The sequence below is a fragment of the Balaenoptera musculus genome, chromosome X (genome assembly GCF_009873245.2).
Source record: "Balaenoptera musculus isolate JJ_BM4_2016_0621 chromosome X, mBalMus1.pri.v3, whole genome shotgun sequence".
Taxonomy (NCBI): Eukaryota; Metazoa; Chordata; class Mammalia; order Artiodactyla; family Balaenopteridae; genus Balaenoptera; species Balaenoptera musculus.
In genome coordinates this window covers 27,996,420-28,018,587 of record NC_045806.1, presented here as the reverse complement: position 1 = coordinate 28,018,587, position 22,168 = coordinate 27,996,420, and the positions used below count along the sequence as shown (strand labels likewise).

Below are 22,168 nucleotides of genomic sequence, written 5' to 3'. Positions count from 1 at the left end.
CTGATTACAGTGCACAGGATAGAACTGGTGAGGTGGGAAGGATTATAGCCCTGTAAGGAGGTTATTGCCTTAGCTCTTGTGTGAGGACTAGGAGAGATGGTATCTCTGGGAAAAGAAAGCAAGTGAATCATGGTGAATGAATTGGCAAGTATTTGGTATTTATTAGACATTAGAGTGAAGTGCTGGAAAATAGCATGACTCATGTTTTAAGCATGGATGACTCAGAAAAAAAATGGTCTTGTGTTTACAGAACTGGGAAAGTTGATGTTGCAAGCAGTTTGGGGGAAGATAATAAGCTCATTTCTAGACATGTTGAACTTCAAGTGAGAAATCAGGTGGCTACTGAGAGTCTAGATTGGAATTCAAAAGTGAGGTCACAGCTAAAGAGGAATATTTGACAGATATTATGAAAGTTATAGTTAAGTTTTGGGAGATAGTACAATTTATTAGGGAAGGAGTATTGAGAGAGAGGTATGGACGCCCAAGTTTTGAGCCTTTGAAACTACTATATTTGAGTATGTGGAGGAAGGATGAGCTAGAGAGGAAGCAAGTGTAGGAGTAAAACAGATAAATCTGCCTGCAAATGGACCCATATTATTTTGACCTCCAAGTACTCAAAAAGTTATTTTAATTATTATTTATCTTCATATGTTCACAAAATCATATAGAACAATGCAATTGCTCTTATTAAATGTTAGGAATGTGCACAACAATTCAGTAACATAAATACCATCGAATTAATATTGTGTAATTATGATTCTAAAGGCTGTTACTCTTATAATATATTGTACTATATATGATTTTAAAGTATAGAAGTATGTTAATAATACAGAGATTGAAACAACATTTACATGCATATCTATAATACTAGCAATCTGTGCTGGTTCAAGAACATATTATGATATTTCATATTTCAAATGTTCATTAGGATTTTAAAACTAGTATTGAAAATAAGTCCCTTTAAAAAGAGTCTATAAATCCTTTCTGGCATGTGTAGAAGTACCCAGAAGATAAGTGTTTATTCATGTTTCTTGTGTAAAAGTACCTAGAAGATAAGTGTTTATTCATGTTTCTTCCTGTGAAAATTATGTTCTCACGAATAGCATTTGATGGTTCACTTCTTCATTAGTAACTAAATACCTTTAGATATTTGATTTTTCCTTGACACTTATCCCTATTGTCCTCTAGGAGATGCTGTCTAATAAATAAAGAGTAAGACTATGACTAGGAATGTGTTGGGGAAGAGTGGGTGGGGACCAAACTTGATGAATGCGTCATACTGGCATTAAGACAGTGGGTGGTTCCTGAATTGGTTTTACAAGTGGAAAATGTTTAGCTCTGTAAGAAAATAAGATTTCTATTTATCACCTGTGAGGTTTCAAAAACTATCAGACATAAAATATTTTCTAGTGTTTTAATGCAAAGAAATTGAATGCAGGGTATAGATAATAGAATAAACATTTATGTTATTAACTGTTTAAACTTTAAATCTTGCCTATTCTTTTGAATATATATTTGATTTTCAATGTATTTTCATTAGCCACTCCTCTTCAAGTGGTTTCTTTAGAAAAACAAGGGATTTTAAAGTTTTTTGAGACTATGGTCATTATGAATTTCAAAGTCAAAGAAACTGTGATGTTTATAAGTTTGGAAAACATATATTCAGATTTTTCATTTGAGATATTCAGGGTTCATTCTTTTGAATTTTTTTGTGCTACCAAATAAAGGATGCCTAAGGCAAACAAATGACATTTTTTTGTCGTATGGGAGCATGCCTGTCAATTCTGCCATGCTAAAAATGTCATTTAAAATATCTACGCAGATTGTGGTGTAGTTTTTCTGAGGATAAGGAGACAATTCTGCATTTCCAACTGATGTTACTGTTATTTGATGAATGAGGCAATTTCTGATGAGAGGTATTTACCCAGATGGTATTTATATCAGAATATTCAAAATAAGATCAAATTCAACTTTAGGATATTAACAATTAGACCAGCCAGATATATGGAAATTGACTTTTGTTGAAAAACCAGAATGATGAATTGCATTATCTTGTATGTATGTTTGGCTCTGATGATGTTAAATGTCTTTATTTGCATCCCCAGGTACTTTCCCAGTTGTATTTCAACACTTTCATAAAATATAATATGGAAACATAATGCATGTCATTATTTTAGCAACAAGAGGTTGAACAAATGTATTTTTTGTCTTATATTTCTAATAAAAAGTAATTTTGATTTAAGTTAGCACTATCTTTTTTTTTAGGCCTCCATTCCTTTGAAGGAATTGGAGCAGTTTAACTCAGATATACAAAAATTGCTTGAACCACTGGAGGCTGAAATTCAGCAGGGGGTGAATCTGAAAGAGGAAGACTTCAATAAAGATATGGTAAATTGGTTGTGATAAAAGTGTGAATGAACTAGGAATGAAAATGAATAAATATTTGGAAAGAAATTAGATAACACAAGTCTCCAACTAAATGCTCAGAGCATACCTTGCACATTTTGTGATTCTAATGATTTATTACAAGAGCAAAGTATTCTTGTTGAACTGTCATTATGAATGCCAAATTACTATGGTATGGACATACAGGAGCACTTACAGATTCTAATAAATAGCCCAGCAATTTTGCTTTGATCTGTGCTCAAAGGACAAAATGTAATGGGTGAAAAGAGTCAAATCAGAAAAAAACCTAGAAACTTAATAAAAAACACAGCCATCATAGATGACTGATATTTTGTGTCAATCCTATTTTTGGTAGTATAACATTTATTTTGGAGAAGGGACAATTACACATGATATAAACATTGTTTATTAAAGCTTACTACAAGGTGGTTTTACAAAAAAGTTGAACAAGTAGTGTAGTATATATCTAAAATATGTATAAATTCATGCTGCTTATTTCATGGGAATAAAAAAAGTATAACCATGTGGGCTATTCCCAGAGTCATAACTTTCTCCTTAAACCCTGATTAATTTCAACATGTCTTTTACATTTCTCTCTAGCTTGAATATTTCTGCATCACATCCCTTTTCGCTGACTTTTTTTTCTCCCTCCACCCCATTCTCACAGTTTCCTTTCCCCTCTCACAGCCATCACCTATATGGCATTCTTAACCTTTGCATATATCATGCTAGAGATTTCTCAGACATGTATCAATGCTAGCGACTTCTCAGACAGTGCTTGAAAATGATACCAAAGGCAAATTATAAATTGTAAATAATAGGCATGTGAAGCAGTAGGAGAACCATTTCCACCAATCTTAGTTCTCATTGGTATCAATTCTGACTTCCTGGAGCTGCCTAAATCAGTACTCCCCATGTATGGGGTTTGGTGGCCTTGCCAACTCAGCTCCTGGAAAGAAAGACGAGAAGAGCCTTTCCAAGATGCTGAGTTACTGCTACCTCTCCTTCATGTCAAAGAAGAAACCAGAGGGCACTGAGGTGGAAAAGAGTGCTACTTACCTCTTGGGCTGTTCACCAACTCTGCCCTCTAGCTCTCAGCTGGTGTGGGGAAAGAAATGAAGTGGGAGCTTTTGTTTGTTTATTATATCCTCAGCCCCAGGAAATGTTGCAGACTTTTTAAAGACATATTTTTTAAAAGTAAGGTCTTTCACAGACTATAAACATAAATGTCTATGTTATATTATTTCATTAGACTAGTAACTGGCAAATCTCAGATGAAAATCCCATTTCCTCTAAAAAGATGAATAGTTCCTCAGTTGTGTGTAGAAGTTTACATATGCATTACAGAATTAAATATGTAACATTTAATACCATGGATGATGATTCACACATACACATACATGTGAATTTTTAAAAATTGTCTAATATTTGTTATTCTTAGTTCATCAGAGTACCTTGGGTACCATAGCAACGTGAACCTTCTTGATAGAAAGTTTTAATATATTGAGTTGAAAGAAAGGAAAATAGAGGTGAAAAATCACATGGTCACATATGCTACTCTATTAAACTAACACTTATTCAAATAATTTTATTTCAAAGTAAATAAAATAAAAATAATGTTCTTAGAGTCTAAAAACCAAAATGCATATTGAAAATGCTTAGAGTCATTTTTCTAATCCATATTTTAATACTTACTTAATTGTATTTATTTAAAAATAACATGCATATATGACATATTTTTTAGAAATTAATTAACTGCAGTATTTGGCAACAATTGAGCACATCATTTTTTACTAAATGCCCTAATATTTGTTCGAAATTTGGGCATTTAGGTTATTTAAAGCAGAGGTCATTAGATAGAAATCAGTGTCCATTTAAAATAACGTATTTTCACTTAGGAGTGTGTGTTAAAATGTTAAGCTTTGTTGTCATCTCACACTCCCACAGCAACATCTGTATTCCTCTGTGAATTAGCATTATAAATGACAAGTTTAGTTTGCTTCTCTCAACTTTTTTAATTTCTAGAAATGCACTAAAAATCAAAGCCAAAAGAATGCTTTCATATCAGTTCACTTGTCTGAAATGTTGAAGTACCTTATTCCCCCGTCTTCCTACATATGACTAATCACATGTGTCCTTTTGAACTAGGCAGGAGGAAACTTACTTCTTTTAAAAGTTAAAGTACAACATATAAAAGAAAAACTATGAGTGCAGTATCTTAGGATACTGAAAGTTTTAAATTGGATTTTTTGTGTGTGTTTAAATAACATGTTTTATTATCTCTGTTAACGATGTACAGCTTTCTTAAAACCAAAATGAAGACTGTACTTGTTGTTTTTAATCAGAGTGAAGACAATGAGGGTACTGTAAAAGAATTGTTGCAAAGAGGAGACAACTTACAACAAAGAATCACAGATGAGAGAAAGCGAGAGGAAATAAAGATAAAACAGCAGCTGTTACAGACAAAACATAATGCTCTCAAGGTATTAGAGCTAAAATTATAATATACCTTGCCTGTGTTTTTATTTTTTCATGTGTAGGGTAAAACTCTTGTGCATAAATAAAATCTGGTTAAGAATCTTAGTCACCAGAAATACATTTTTTTCTGTTCAATGTCTGTGTTTTATTTAACACTTTTGAGTGCTGTCTTTGATTTTGAAAGATGTTTTGCTTAGAAGTTGGGTTTTTTTTTTACTTAGACATATTTTTCTGAGTAGTAATAGAAAGATATTAACATGCATCATTCATAGTGTTCATATATTTAATTTTGTAGTATAATTTATTTTTGTAAGTTATTTTTACATTTGTCTTGAAAAACCTGCTTAACTGCCAGAATAAACAACCTGTTTATTTTTTAGGCTTTCTGCTTGCGATATTTTATTGATTTGATTTAGAGTAGGTCCACTTTTTTGGTAACCTAGTATTTGTTTAATACTTAATTTTTTTCAGTTAACTTCATTTTGCCTTTAAGAGAGTCACTCTTTGCAACTAACTAAGCATTTATAAGTCTAATTTCATTTATATAGGAGTCCTCTAAAATAATCTTAATGTCCTTGAAGAAGAACTGGTACTCTCATGTTAACCAGTGATAGCGTATAGCTTCAAGTACCCATGTGACTCATCTGGATTTGTGCAGGAAGGACAAAATAGAATATTATCTAGTATCTAGAAATAGTATCTAGAAAGTTCTTGAGAAGAGACTGGACATGTGAAGAATTTTGTGAAATAACCTTTTATTTTTTTAATGTACTTTTCAATATTCACTATTTGCATGCATGGCTGATTTTTCTAACACTGTTAATTGCTGAGCTTTTCATTGTAAATCACTCTTTTAGAGCTATGTAGCCATGTAGGTGGATCCACCTTGTAGGTGGATAGAGTCTGCTTTCTATATGCAAATAAGAGTATAAAACCTTTTCCCATATAGTCAGACAAGCAAATAAACACTGCTGAGAATGTAATTACACAATATTGTGCCTGCAAGGAATCCACAAGGAAAGTCTAATTGGCCAGCAGGTGTTCTGAAGGTAACTGCTGATAAATGTAGTAACTAGAAAAGGCCTCTTCCCCGAGGGAGTGCAAGAGCAAGCCATAATGTGCTCAGAAAATCAGAAAGCTGTGTAATTCACACGCTTCCAACTGTGACCAAGCTTTTAGAAGCATCTACACTGGTCATATGATATGTGTCCTACTGAACAGCAGTGTTTAATGGTTATCTGGCATACCTGTAAAGAAATCTCTATAATGTCTCTTAATACCTTTACACATTACACATCACCTTGTGCTTAGGAAGTAAAAGGAGTTTCAGATTTTATGACCACAAGGCCTTTCTCTTGGCAAAGATGTGAGTTGTGTCACCAGTAAGGCATGGCTCAACTCTCATTCACGTGGCTGTATCTTGGTACCTTTGAAAAAAGCAGCATTCCATCTGGCTCATCCCAGGCATTTAATACCTCCACAGGAGCTTTAGAACTTCAACTAAAAATGTAAACGGTAGTAAATTTTACATCCTCAATTTTAAACAAAATGCAGAATGAAATTGAGATCATTTTTGCAAATATATGTTAAAAGCGATTAATGAAAATCTACTCCACTTGCCAAACCAATCTACCAAATTCAGTTGTTAATCTGCCAAGTGGCTTCAATTCTAGTCCTTATGAAATATTTCAAAGAAGGTAAAGACTTTCCAATGCAATGAATATTTCAGCAGTCCTTTGATATTCATTATTTTCTTTGGCTCCAGCTATATCTGTACATGAAACCCTAATTGCTACTGCTCTGAAGAAATGAAAGCTGTATCCTGAGCTCTTATGTTCCCTTGTGTTATCGTAAAATAGCATTACAACAAATTCTGTTAATCAGGGAAGACATTGGGTGGTCTTGTAAGGAGTAAGATGATAAACTTCCCCCCCCTTTGTTGATTTAGTAAGCAGTCACCCTTATTTATCTCATCAGGTTCATTGGAAACCGTGCACTTCCCCTTTTCTAAATAATTTTATCATTTTGCATTTGGATTTGATATAATGAGAAAAAGTTTGCCGTAACATTTAAATTGTCATTTTCATGTACACTCACAGGTATACATTTTTCACACTTGAACATATATAGCTTGAAGCAATTTATATGCTTACTAAGAACACTTTATATTTCTAATCACAAAATATTAATAGCCTATGAAACTATTTTATAGAGAGTTTTAAGATCATGAATGTAAGTTGCTTGGCTATATAAACTTAAAATTTTGAACCTAGGGCTGAAGGTATCAATTTTAGAATTTTTACCTATTTTAAAATTCAAATACAAACTCAGTAAGTTTGTACAAGTATGTAGTTAACTCAGTTGAATTCACATATTAAACTATTTCACATACTCAACACGATAATTTAGTTGACTCATTAAGAGTTAATTAAATGTGGAAAAATTTCTAAACAAGTTTGAACATGCTAAGAGAAAATACTTGAAGTGGGTTGTTCAGGTTTCTTAGCTTCATGTACATGGGTCCTGTCACATGAATACATAATGTAATCATCTATTTGTATGTTTAGCATTTAAATGTGAATTTAACTGAACCTGAACAAGAAGATGAGGGACCCAAATTATTTTTAAATGACTACAGCCAGAAGTGTAATATACTTATATATTGATATTAATATCTGCACCATGAACAGGATTTGAGGTCTCAAAGAAGAAAAAAGGCCCTAGAAATTTCTCACCAGTGGTATCAGTACAAGAGGCAGGCTGATGATCTCCTGAAATGCTTGGATGACATTGAAAAAAAATTAGCCAGCCTACCTGAACCCAGAGATGAAAGGAAAATAAAGGTAATGTTGTTTTAGAATGTCACTCCCAGATTTTGTTGCTACAGTTTAATTTATTTAACTTAACCTGTATGGATCATTTTTTAAGTGTTGATGTTGTTTCCTCTATTAGTGTTCTCCCCGATTTGATGCATTTCTTTGTATTTTTTTTTGTTTTAGTAAATGTATTGTATAAGTGTTTTTCAATTGACATAATGTTGAATGAATAAAATGTTTTATTCTTAGACAATGTAAAATGAATTAAGAAATGTCATATGTTTTCTGGTAAAATTGTAATTGACTCTGTGTATCTTTGTTCCAGATGAACAAATGACTTATCGGTATATGGACGACTTCTATCTCATGTTAGCACATTCATTTCATCAGAGCATCTTCACACATCAGTGTCAAATCTCTATAGATTTATTTGTTGCATATTGTCTGAAGATGTTTTTTCTGTTATTATTTTACACTCTTTATTTTGCTTCATTCTCTGTTGAGTTCCTCAAAACTCTAAAAAGGAAATAAATTACTTATTCACTTACCCTCTAAATTATATTCTATATGGATGGTCCCTAAGAAATAATGAGTAATCACTCCAATTTGGGTCAGCCCCAAAACACTAGAGGAATTGAGAAGAAAGAAAACTGTTAGATCAATTTCAGTATTTTCTCAATTAGAATATCTAAAACTGAGCATTCAAAAGATAACTGAAATAATATTTGGATTCTTGGGTGAAGATGACAGTGATGGCTTCCATACTTGTAAATTATGAAAAGTGACAATAAAATGACAACAGCCTATGAAATTTCTGGGACAGGTATGTGCTGCTTATAGGTTGGTTAATGTGGTTAGCTAACTGCCCTGGGCCCTGTATTGGTTTTGCTCAATAGGAAATTGATCGTGAGTTGCAGAAGAAGAAAGAGGAGCTGAATGCAGTGCGTAGGCAAGCTGAGGGCTTGTCTGAGGATGGGGCAGCAATGGCAGTGGAGCCAACTCAGATCCAGCTCAGCAAGCGCTGGCGGGAAATTGAGAGCAAATTTGCTCAGTTTCGAAGACTCAACTTTGCACAAATTGTGAGTTGTTACTGGCAAACCTACATATGTGTTTGCAACTACTACTCTAATAACAGAGGCCTACTAACCAATAGAAAAAATCTGGGTGCAATTTCAAAGTGCTAATATGCAATCTGAAAGTGAGTAGTTCCCCCTCACTTTGGGCTTCTGTAACACTAGTGGTTAATTTCTCAGATTAAAAACATAATCCCTTAACAGATCATAGGAAACAGCCCCCTTATCAAAAATGAAAAATACATCTTAATTTCTTTTGCCACATCATTTTTTCATAACACTGGAAATGTGAATTTGTCAATTTATCATACATTTACTTTATTTCAGCGTCTAATCCAAAAATTTGTATTGCTTTCCTGAGACCATCCCATGCTAATTTTACTTTCTTAATGTATACATGGTAAATAATAAATCTTTTGTGAAACAACTTCTTATACCAACTTGCACACGGCCTTCTTATCTCATTGACTTATAGAATAATAGCTTAGTCCTCATAACTCACTTAGCCGCTCAATGGGTTAAAAGGCTTATTAGAAGGATTGTATGCCTAGTAAGATTGTTAATAATTGATAGCAGGTTGAAAAATATCAAATATTGTTACTACTGAACTACTATAAGCCAAAAGGAAAAGAAACAACTGCTCTTCTTTCTTTCAAACAACTGGGTGGAAATTTTGTGCTTCTCCCTTTAAAAATACAATTCATAATCGTAAGCTTGGTCTTTTTAGCTCTTTATCTGTAGTAGGGAATAAACCATAGGCGTTTTCTAACAGGTACATTTTTGTTCCTGTTCTGAGATATTGTAAAGTGAAGCAGAACGGTCACCACTCTGTCCTTATGCAAAGACAGTGCTCCTCACAAAACCAGGGTCTGAAAGTCTGGAAAATGAGGCTTTGTAATTATGTTAGGTCAACTTACATGAAACCAACAGATATTCAACCCTTTTTGACCTATGTTAATGACAATTGCATTGGTTTCGACCCATAGGTGAGACTTTCTTGGGAATTTCTTCTGTGATGTTGTTGATTCCATTTAATACGGGGTAAATGTTTGAATATGTCTTAAACAATTAATATAACTTTATTTTATAAGCATATATTTTTGTTAATGTTGCTTATTAACCAAGGGAAAAAATACTGCATATTGTTACTTCTTTTAACGTGTTAGAAAAATCCATGAATACACTGTTTTCTAAGAAATCCAATACCTTAAGATTTAATAGTAGCTGAATATTCTGAGAAATTGGAAGTAGTAATGTAAGGTATGCTGAAACTATATTACATTTAAAGTCCAATTCTAGCTCATTGCACGTTTCAGCCTATTATCCTTCATAGTAGATATTATGAGCATAATATGTCATAAATCACTCAAGCTTACACTAACAGAAAGCCTGTGTCTGTGGATGCAAAATGAATTGAAAGATTAAGGCAACCATAAAGAAAATTTAAGTAAAATATTTTTGCCTCGATTTAATACATCATTTAAGTCCTCCACTTTGAATTATCTTACTACTCACTATTTTCTCCATTCCAATTTCCCCCATATCTTGACACACCCAGGATTAATTTTTTTTTACAACTTGGTCAAGGTAAGTTATTAACACTTTATAGTTAAATAGACACAGGATCAAAAATCTCCATAAACGACTCACTTAAAATGCCATTGTGTCCTTGCACATAATAGGCTCTAACAAATATTTGTAAAATGTAATAATGATTGGTGAAATAAAGTAAGGATAAGTGAACCAGTATAGAATTTTAAAAATAAATTATAGTAAGATACTATAATATATTTTCTTCATAAAACATTTCTTCTTGATTTTATATCTGAAGGATCCAAAATTCAGAAGGTGCCTTGCTTGGGGAAAATATTTTTATGTTAACTTTTAATTTTCCATGATAATAGAAGCAATAACAATATGCATGAAGAATAATCCATTTAATATTACAATTATTTTTAGCTTTGGATTTTTATTAGACCTGAAAGATGATATAGGTAGATAGACAGACAGACTGATGGATAGACAGATAAATCTAAGATGTATCTTTATATTCCACTGATTCCTAATACATATTAAAAAACTGATTTCACATGTCCACTGGTTAGAGTCATCTTTCCCAATTAATCTAAGGTGAGGATATTTGACATAGCCACAAGCAAACAGCTTAACTAAAAGTTATGTTTGGGGTAATCCTACAATGGCTCTGATGTAGCACAGGTAGTCATAGCTTCACAATTCCTTTCCTCCTCTTCCATTGCCCTTCTCTATTTCTTTCATCTTTCTTCTTCTCAAATGTCCTTTTTTGTTCTCTCTGTATATAAACTCTAGACTTTCTTTGGACTCAGGGATTTTTCAGTTGATCTTTCATATCTTAGCAGTAGTAATTCAAGATGGTAGGCAGTACTATGAAGTGCTTAACATTTGAGAACTGAGTTTAAAATGAGAAATCAATTGTCTTTACTTTAGAGATAAAGACTCAGAAATGGACTAAGCAGTGTAAAATTCGTGTACTTCAGGGACTATGTCCAGGTCAGAGTTATATATGGCAATACTAAAGCTCAGAAAAGCCATAGAACTTTGTCTCAGGGAGCCATGAAGCAGCCCCAGGCCAGGTAGGAGTGCAGACCAAACCAGAGAAGAGAATATCTGCAAATCATTGTCCTCAGGACAATCCTGGAGACCAGAAAGAAGGGAAAACAGACTGGGAGAAAGCAGGTAAGATTTTCTCCAGGTATTGAGCATGTTGAAGCCCCCACCCTAGTTAGGAATACAAAACATTTCTAATGTAGTTCCTGTTGGCTTAGAGACCTGGCTGTTCAGTGAAGACCAAACGACTGTAAACTGAACATAAGGAATGTTTTCTGTAGGATGTTTTACAACAGCAGTGTGGTCTAGTAAAATAGACGACTCCCTGGGATGAACAGCCCTGATTGTGAATCCCACTGATTCCATCTGCTGATTGTATGATCAACAGTCAGTCTCTCCCAGCCTGGTTTCCTCCATCTCTACCATGGGGATGAGGATGTTTGTGTTAATGAAATATATGTAAAATACCCGCTACATTATAGAGGTTAAGTGAATCAATTTTTTTCTTCCTCTTCCAGTATATAAGTTAACATTGGAGAGGAGACACATTATTTTTTTTTAATTTATTTATTTATGGCTGTGTTGGGTCTTCGTTTCTGTGCGAGGGCTTTCTCTAGTTGCGGCAAGTGGGGGCCACTCTTCATCGCGGTGCGCGGGCCTCTCATTATCGCGGCCTCTCTTGTTGCGGAGCACAGGCTTCAGACGCGCAAGCTCAGTAATTGTGGCTCACGTGCATAGTTGCTCCGCGGCATGTGGGATCTTCCCAGACCAGGGCTCAAACCCGTGTCCCCTGCATTGGCAGGCAGATTCTCAACCACTGCGCCACCAGGGAAGCCCAGGAGACACATTATTTTAAAAATTTATAATATCTTTGTAAGTCATTAAGAGAATTAGGCTCAGTGGGTACCATAGATTTTAAATGTTATTGGGGCTTCCCTGGTGGCGCAGTGGTTAAGAATCCGTCTGCTAATGCAGGGGACACGGGTTCGAGCCCTGGTCCAGGAAGATCCCACATGCCGCGGAGCAACTAAGCCCGTGCACCACAACTACTGAGCCTGTGCTCTAGAGCCCGTGAGCCACAACTGCTGAAGCCCATGCGCCTGGAGCCCGTACTCTGCAACAGGAGAAGCCACAGCAACGAGAAGCCCCGTGCACCGTAACGAAGAGTAGCCCCTGCTCACTGCAACTAGAGAAAGCCCGTGCACAGCAACGAAGACCCAATGCAGCCAAAAATAAATAAATAAATAAATTTATAAAAAAATAAAATGTTATTAACAACAGATAGAGCTATTTTGTTCAATGTAAATTACAAATTAGATTCCATAATCTTTGACCAGGTAGTTTTGCTTAGAGGCACAAAATATTTGCAGGAAATTTCATACAAAGCTGGTGATTCTACCAATGAAGGCGTAATTCTCCATAAACTTGGCAATAGAGCATTATCTAAATTATTTTCTATAGCAAGGTAAAGAAAAAGAGGAAAAAACAAAGGCTTTGAAAATTTCTTAATAGAAAACTATGCATAATTTTATTAAGCTTAATTTTAGCATTAGACAGTTAACCTCAGAAATCCCAAGAAAATACAACCACAAAATTGCACAGTGAGGATATATAACAACCGGGAGCTTATGTGAAACTCCTGAGCAAAATAAGCTCACAGACTAAAATTACAATGGATATAAAAAGATTCCTTTTGTGAGTGATGTTAACACACCAAAAAATAAAAGGAGTATGCACACCTGAGGAAATTAGAGATAAAAAGATAGTAAAGGACATGAAATTGTGTTTTTTAATGTTCAAAAGGATTTAGAAAATAAGGGTGGAATGGAATTCTTACAATAGGAACAGGCCATTTTGAAGAGTGAATAGGAAACTTTGATAAAATGGAGTCTAGAAATTAACATATTATTATTGAAATAACTCAAACAACTTTTTAATGGTGGATTCATTATAGAATAAAAAAGAATATATTAATTGAAAGATGATGAGGAAAATTTTGCTTTGCTGAAAATACTGAAAGATGGAGAGGATAGAATAAAAAGCTCAAACATATGCCTAAAAAGATTGAAGAGCCTGAGGAAGAGACATTATTTTATATAAATGACTGACATTTAACAAAATCGAATAAATCTCAATTTACATGAGTCCTCAAATTTAATAAAGCTCAATTTACATGAGTCCTCAAACTGAATAAAGCTCAACCAGTGTGTAATAAATAAAAACAAGTTCACACCTAGCAAGGTCTGCATGAAACCCAGAACATCAACGATCAGGAAGATCATCATAAAAGCTACCAAGGACTAAAGGCAGAAACTGCTGCAGGCTGGCTGACTTTTCCTCGACAACAGATGTTAGAAGAAAATGGAATAATATCTTCAATGTGCAAGGCGAATGTTCAAAAGAATTCTGTCAACTGTGATTTCAAGAATGAAGACAAGATATTTTCAGATATACAAATATTTTCAGTTAAAGGAACACTAAGAAAATACATTACCTAAGATTGTTGCAGAAAGAAGTACTAAACGATGTGCTAGTGTAAAAAGGAAAATGGAGCCGGAGAGAAGGAGCAAGCTATATAAAGGTATATAAAATGATTTTCTATATATTAAAAAAAGGGAAAAAATTATCCTGTAATTAGTTACTAAAATTGTGGCAATTTCTGCAAAGGAAAACATTGAGTGCTATGAGAATATAAAAATGATTTGATCTTACAGCAAGGAGAATACAATAAATAAAAGGCTTGTTCTAGATGGTAGCAGCAAATATAAGACGTTGTGCCTAATGTGTTCAGTGTGAATTATTGCCAACTATCATGTTTCTAGGAGGCAAAAAAAAAATGTCATACACCTTTGGAATAGGCATACATGCATGACCTGTCCCAGGAAGGGAAGCAAAAAAAAAAAAAAAAAAAAAATACAAAATACAAAAATACATCTTAGTGGAAGAAGGGAAAGCAATGTCCCTTTTCTAAATACGACAACTCCATTTACCCTGGATATCCCATGGCTTCAAATACCAAGTAAATAGTACTGATATTCAACATTTTACATCCAACAGCTTCTTATTCAACTTCTTATTTTAGATGCCTAACAGGTATCTCAAACATAAGATAGCCAAGTCGAGAATAATTAATTTTCTCTCCTACATAAATTGGCTCCTACCAAGCTCTCCAGGTGTTAGTAAATTGCCTTTTCACCTAGGTCCAAAGCCTAGGCATCATCCATGATTCCTCTTTGCTCTTATATCATCCATGGAATTCACTTCAAATTCTGTTGGCTCTACCTGCAAAATACATCTTTAATTGGACCACTCCTCAGTACCTTTATTGGAGAAACCTTAGCGTATTATCTTTCATCGTGATTACTTCAGCAGCATCTAATCCTTGCTTCCAATATTTTCCCACCTACACTATAGTCTCCTTAGTGAAGCCAGAGAATTCCTAAAGCTTATGTGAGATTCTCTCAAGCCCCTGCTGCTCACTACCATTTTAATGAAATTTTACAAGCTTCTACGTAGTTTGGTTCCTGCCTCTCATTCCTATATTACTCCAACTTTATCTCCCTTTTTGCCATTCTCCTGTCCTAGAGGCATAAAAGTTTCTCCTCTATACTTAAACACACAGCATCATTTCCACCTCAGGACCTTTGTACATATTGTTTCTTCATGGAATATTTTCCATGTAGACTTTTACATGGGTACTATAACTTAGCCGTCTTTTCATTTAGAAACAATGAACGTTTAGTAGAACTTTGATGTAGAATCTAGACAGGTAATACTTAATAGGTATTTTTTCTATTTTAAAAATATTTTATACTCCTTATAATTATACTTGCCAACTAGGAGTTTAAGACAACTCTTCAGAACGGCAGATTTTAGTACAGTTACTTCTGGAAGTGTGTATACTGAGAAAAGACAAAGTTCTTGAAACTTAACACTGAGGTAGTAAAGAGGGAATAGGAGGATGATTATAACAACGTATTGCAAAGGATAGCTTTTACTACATCAGAGTAAATTGTAGTAAGGTATCTTAACATTAAAAGTACACATTGCCAAAATATAGAACTTCTTGAAAAGTTGATAGAAAATTGTTAGATTTATTTAAATGCCACAAGAAATGCATTATACAAGTTAGTCCTTACGTGAATAGTTTGTAAAATGAGAACACTTTTATAGTGTAAACGTTCCTCTACTAACTTTTAAAAATTGTTTGAATTTGAATAGAACTTTACATTTACAAAACGTTTTCACATGTATCTAGTTTGTTCCCACCAATAACCCTCTCGAGTAAGTATTATTTTCATTGTCATTTTCCAGAAAGGAAAATTAATCTAAATAAAGTTAAGGAGATTGTCCAAGGGCACATGTAAGAAATGGAAGACACCTAACGTGAACTTAGTGCTTCCCAAGATACAGTGAGAGCTATTCAAAAGAAAGAAAAGATATCTAGTGTCCAAGTAAGTTTGAGAAACACTGGATTAAGCAAAGTTTCCTTAGTCTAGAATTTTACAGGGCTTTTGATATGCAAATGTGATTATGAATTTCTATGAGGGGAATAGATTCTGCAGACTTTCACATCTGGATAGTTGCAGTACAAAGGGGGAAATTTCATTTCAGTTTTATGATAGTATTCCTGTTTGAGTGATTATGAAGAACTAATGTTCTTCAGAAAAAAAAATTGTGAAAAACATCACTTTATCATTATGCTTTTGTTATTTTGGATTTTCTTAAAATGAAGCAAAGATGTACAAAAAAGTAATCACGAAGCTGCTTGCCATCACCTTATGTAAAATAATGTCTGAACCTAGATTTGATTCTGCACTACTCATTTTTTTGTACATTTGCTTCTATCACATAATGGTAACCATTTAATGTTGAGACCAAAATAAAGGGGAAACATACTTTTTGAATAATTGCTACATAGAATTTTTCTTTGCCTTGAAGTAACAACAAAGACCATCAGCTGCCAATGCAAGATCCTTAGAGAATTTGGTAACATAAATAATTTTCTTATTTAGAGACAGAGTGCTCTTTAGTAAACAGAGTTGTGAATATAAAAGACTAATAATGGTTGCTAGGGAAATGGACCAGGAGGTAGCTGCTTATAACATTTTCCTCCTCTGAGCTTCGATTTTGTAATTAACATATCACAAGAGTTAAGAAAAAATAGATAAATCAAGACTCTATGTTTCTCTAGACTGTTGTGACCATAATAGTTACTGCCATTTCTATAGTAATTTTTTTTTCTGGTTTCTAGTTTATGTAAGAGAATCAGTTTAATGGTTGTTTAGTAAATAGAGTGTGTTAAGCTAGAATCAACTTCCAGGAAGATAACAGTCTGATTGATTTCCTCACCCTTCATTTCAAATGTATGGAAATTCTGGATAAAATATAATTTTAAAACAATTTAGCTGAGCTCAAAATATGTGATGGAACCTCCCTTCTTCCTAGTTGCCATAGAGGAGCACATCATCTCATGTGATACTGAGCCTGGATTGAGGGCCTCATGGTTAGGAGAAAGGTTTAAAGGCTTTTAGTAGAAAATATGTAGCGTTATACAACATCTGCTAGAGATGTAAATGGAAACCCTGTCTAAATGTTGAATCTTCAAGGGCTTCCCTTGACAAGTAGAGGGAGAATAGATAAATCCAGCTCCCAAGGCCAATTCATCTGACAAGGATTCTGACTGGAGAAACAAATTTGTGAAAGTTATTTCTGAGTTGTGGGGGATCTGAATTTCGACACCGACCACAGCCTGTAGACTCCTGAACTGAGAAATTAACATAAAATTGTTCCCAGGTTGGTGAAATCCTTAGAGTCTTCTCACAGAATCATACAATAAATCACTCTTTTAGGAGTGTCCCACAGACACACGAACACTGAAGGTTGGTTCACAACAAACTATTAGAACTCACATGAAGAAATAATATATTTTGACTTAGAGTTATCTAACATAACAATCAAGAGAATTAGTGCTTCATGAACTTAAAATAATAGAAAACTACTGCACGCTCTAAAGTAAATATGTTGAAAATAAAATAGAGATCAAGGCATAAAATAAACATTAATTTATAAAAATACACATTTATGATGATAACACATTGAATAACACTTGTAGAAACCAAAAGCTAATCACAGAAATAAAAAAAAAAACTAAGAGCGTGTGTTAAACACCTAATTAAACAAACATGAGAAAATTAGAAAGTAATTATGATAAAATCAGAATACATCACATAAAGATAAAAAAATATGAAAATATGAAAGATTGAGAGAACAGAATAATAAGTTTTATGTCTAATATAATTGCAAAAGAAAATGACAGATTATGCGGGAGACAATATTTGAGGAAAAATGACTAAAACTTTCCCAGACCATAAGAAAGGCATGAACCCATAAATAGAATAAACACATTGGTGTCCCAACCAAGATGAATTAAAATAAATCTATGAAAACATAAAGAGTATATATATACCTTATAAGGACACAGGACACATATGTGAGCAGGAGAGGCTTATTTAACTGAAGGTTCTGATAATCAGTAAAAAATCTCCAAATTTCTGTTGTATTGCTATTGCAAAATCAAGACTAGGTCACTGTTTATAAAGTGGATTCCACTCATGTTAGAAAAACTGATATTTTATAATACCTCTTATGCTTGGAATAAGAAGACTTAGGATTATATCCTGCATCTCTCATTACCTGTGCAAATTGGACTAAATATTTGAGCCTCAGGATAAAGTTAATAACTCCTTTCTTATAGAATTAAGAGAGATAATCAACCACCAAAAATGTTGAAGTTCTAAAATATTTTTTATTAAGGTCACTGGTTTGAAGGACAACATGCAGAAGTTTCGGTGTCCAGAGTTCACACTGCTAGGTGTCCTGAGAAACTGAAAGCCAGAAACTTAAGGTATTCTGAGTTGGTAGTGCCCCATGTACCTAACAGAAGCAGATACAAATACATTCTAGCTTGACACTGCTTAAATCCAGACTTTAAATAATTCCCACAGATAAAGTTCTAAGAACATGCTTGTAGAATTAAAATGGCAGTTCCAATGAGGAAAAAAGCAGTAGAATCCAACTCCTAGAGACAGAAGATAATGAATTAATCAGGTACAAAATGTAAAGTAAGCATGTTTAACTTTTTTAGAGTAGTAAAAGTTTGCATCAAAAGTATGAATTAAGGACCAGAGATAATAAGATAATGACCAAGGAATTTTGAAAAGAATCAAATAGAACTTCAAGAAATTGAAAAATATAATAATTGAAATTAATGATTCATTGGACAAGTTAAGCATCAAATTAGATATAACAGAAATGAGAATTAGAAACTCGGAAGATAGATAAAATAAATTACCTAACATGCATAGAGACCAAAATATTAAAAAAATATTTTAAAAAATTCAAAAGAAAGGATAAGAAAGGTAGAGAGTGAGAATGTCAAATATAGAAGGAAAGCATGGAGTAAAAGTATAAAAGGCACTATTTGAAGTGATAATTGCTTAGGGTTTTCCAAAATTAGTGAAAGTTCCAATAGTCAGGTTGAAAATAAGTAAATATCAAGCTGTTTTCCTTTTTCATAAAGAAAGAAATACACCCATATACCATCATAATGAAACTGATAAATTCCAAAGCCAAAGAGAGACAGCTTACCTAGAAAGTAATGACATGTATAATGACAGCTGATTTTAGAGCAATGATAAAAGCCAGAAAGTGATAGAATAATGTCTTCAAAAATGATGAAAGAAAAACCAGCTATGATCCTAGAATTGTATACTCATAGGAACTCTCGTTCTTTCAAGAGTAACATTGAAATAAAGATCTTTTCGGGCAAACAAAAACTGAGAGAGATAACCAGTGAGAAAGTCTCACTGAAGGATCCTCAGGGTTTTTTTCGTTGGTTGGTTGGTTGGGTTTGTTTTTTGTTTTGGGGGTTTTTGTTTTGTTCTGTTTTGTTTTTGGAATTAGCCACTGTTAATGTATATTCAATTATCAGTCTATACATCTTCATGTTGTGTTAAGATAATTTTATACCTTGGATTTTCACTAAATATTATATCATATGTCTTTTTCTATGTTAGTAAAATGAAGTTCTGGAAACATTTTTAGAGCCTGCATAATATTCCACGGCAGGTATGCACCTCAGGGTTGCTTTGTAAACAGAAGGAGAATAACCCTAGATGGATGATTTAAGATGCAAGGGAGAATGATGAGCAAAGAAAATGCTAAACCAAGATAAAAGCCTGAAGAAATATTTGCTATATATAAATTTGTGTAAATTATGTACTAAAGTACAAAATAGGACTAAAATACTGGACGTCAGTGACATACAGTATAGAAGGAAATTGGTTGGACTTCCTCACCTCGTTTACCTCCTTTCTGGTTGTTCCTTCTCAGACTCCATTGGTGGTGCCTCCTTCTCTCCTGTAATGTGGACATGCCTCAGCACTCAGTCCTTGGACATTTTCCACTTTCTATCTATACTCCCTGCCTTGCTTTTTTCATCCAGTCTCGTGACTTTAATACCAGGTTATAAGTTCATGACCACAACATTTTTATAAACAGACCACTCTTCTCCCCTGAACAATAGTGGCAACACTGCCCTTTCAAAATTTGGGGTACCCTTGCTTTCCTTTACCTATTCTCAACACAATAAACAGAGACATCATTTGAAAATATAAATCAGGTGTGCTTTATGTGATGAAAATGCTCTGATGGATTCCGATCTATTTTAGAGTAAAATCCAAAATCCTTACATGAGTTTTAAAGGATATATGACTTTGGCCCCTATTAGCTCTCTGGAGTTATCTCTTAGTACTTTACCTCTTATCCCCTCTGCTCTACCTACATTGACCTCTTCACTCTTCCTTGAACATATCGGGCAGACCCCCTTTTCACTGTATGTCCTAAGCCTAAAATTCTGTACCCCCAGATGTCTATATGACCCCTTCACTCTGCCTTCAAGTCTTTATTCGTAAGTGTTCTTCTTGGTGACACACTTCATCGACCCCTTTTCCATTTATTATTCTCCATAAAATGCATTACCAGGAATGTTATAAATATTTTCACTCTTTATCTTATTATCTATCTCCCTCCCTATGATGAAAGCTCCAAAAATGCAGGGATTTTCGTCTTTTTTTCTTTTCTTTTCTTTCTTTTTTTTTTTTTTTTTTTTTTTTGCTGCTGTGTCCTCAGAACCAAAAGAAGTGACTAGCAAGTAGTAGGTACATAGTATATATTTGTTGAATGAATGAATCAATCAATCAATCAATGATGAATAAAATCATTGTAAGGTCCTCTTAATGCTCAGGAGACCGTGTAAAATTCATTGTGCATGCTGATAATTTTAGAGTAACTATTAACCTGATAAAGAGTATAAAATGTTTGAAGTAGAGAGAGAAAAAATAAACATATAAACTATCAAAATAAAATAATCCAAACAGGAAACTGAGGCTTAAGAACACTAGTTGAATTGGCCAAGGAGAGTAAGCCACTACATTAACACAGGACTTTGATTTTTCTGCATCTCTCCAGGACAAAGCCATTACTGTGTATGAAATAAGATGTCAATAGCAAGTTAATATTCTTGTACGTTTAAACAAATTCACCATTTTATAAATTAGAGTTATACAATGCAGTAGTACCTCAGAAATATTACCTCAAGTGATAGACTCTAAATAGCACAATAAATTAAAAATATTAATATAAATGTGTTAAACTAGACTCATGGCTTATATTAACATGCACAGTTATTGTATAGTTAGGTTATGTCTATGTTAGGTACATAATTTTATATGCTATTTATCTTCTGAATTAAAGTTACAGTAAAGAACTATAGTCACAATTCAATTTGATGTCAAATATATAAACTTTAAAATAACATTACCTTTCTTAGAGTAATATACTGTATCAAATTTTTCTATTAATTGGAAATTTAGCACAATCTTCTGGAGATATTATTGATGGTAAATATATTAATAATCATAGATTTTCCATAAATGTTAGATACAAACACAAAATTGAGTCTGATGCATTATTGGAAGGTGCAGTTTTATTATGTAATTTTATTAGTAAAATTAGAATAAATATACCTCATTTTTGGTATCAGACAAAGTAACTTATTTCACTAAAATTAATATTCTCTTTCTTGGAATGACACTATTTGAAACATGATTTTATTTGATAGAACTATTTTGGAACAATCTGTTAGTTACAATTGTGAATAAAAACATTAAGCAAAGCTTATCTTTTCTTAGTCTAATGGAAATTATTATGAGTATCAGTTATTTTGTTGTGTGATAACAGATTTTCTGAGGCCAGTTGAGTCATGCAAGTCTAGATTTTTACAAAAAAAGTATCTCTAATCCTTATAACAACCTAAACAGACTAAAATTTCTCAAGCAACTTCCCTGAGTTCCCATAAAATTAAGAACAAGGATTCCAACATCAAGGTATAGTTATAATTACTAAATTAACAAAGAGATTTGTTGATGTTGTCTTTTTTAGGTGAGGTATTGTTTTGTTATATTGGTTTCTTCCTTTTTATAATTTGTTTTTAATGAGAACCCCCTAATAATGACAAGGGTTCAGGAAAATTAGAATTCCATACACTTGGGCTTCCCTGGTGGCGCAGTGGTTGAGAATCTGCCTGCCAATGCAGGGGACACGGGTTCGAGCCCTGGTCTGGGAAGATCCCACATGCCGCGGAGCAACTAGGCCCGTGAGCCACAATTACTGAGCCTGCGCGTCTGGAGCCTGTGCTCCGCAGCAAGAGAGGCCGCGATAATGAGAGGCCCGCGCACCGCGATGAAG

At 33.7% G+C, this 22,168-nt stretch overlaps 1 protein-coding gene across 1 annotated transcript in view; it reads left to right on the top strand.

The window, feature by feature from the left end:
• The window catches only part of LOC118889001 (dystrophin), a 1,535,792-nt gene that overhangs the window by 471,821 nt on the left and 1,041,803 nt on the right, over positions 1-22,168 (top strand). The window contains exons 34-37 of the mRNA XM_036840547.1: positions 2,266-2,388; positions 4,752-4,889; positions 7,575-7,727; positions 8,597-8,779. Of these exons, the coding sequence (XP_036696442.1) occupies positions 2,266-2,388; positions 4,752-4,889; positions 7,575-7,727; positions 8,597-8,779 (597 nt within the window). The remainder of the gene's footprint in view (positions 1-2,265; positions 2,389-4,751; positions 4,890-7,574; positions 7,728-8,596; positions 8,780-22,168) is intronic.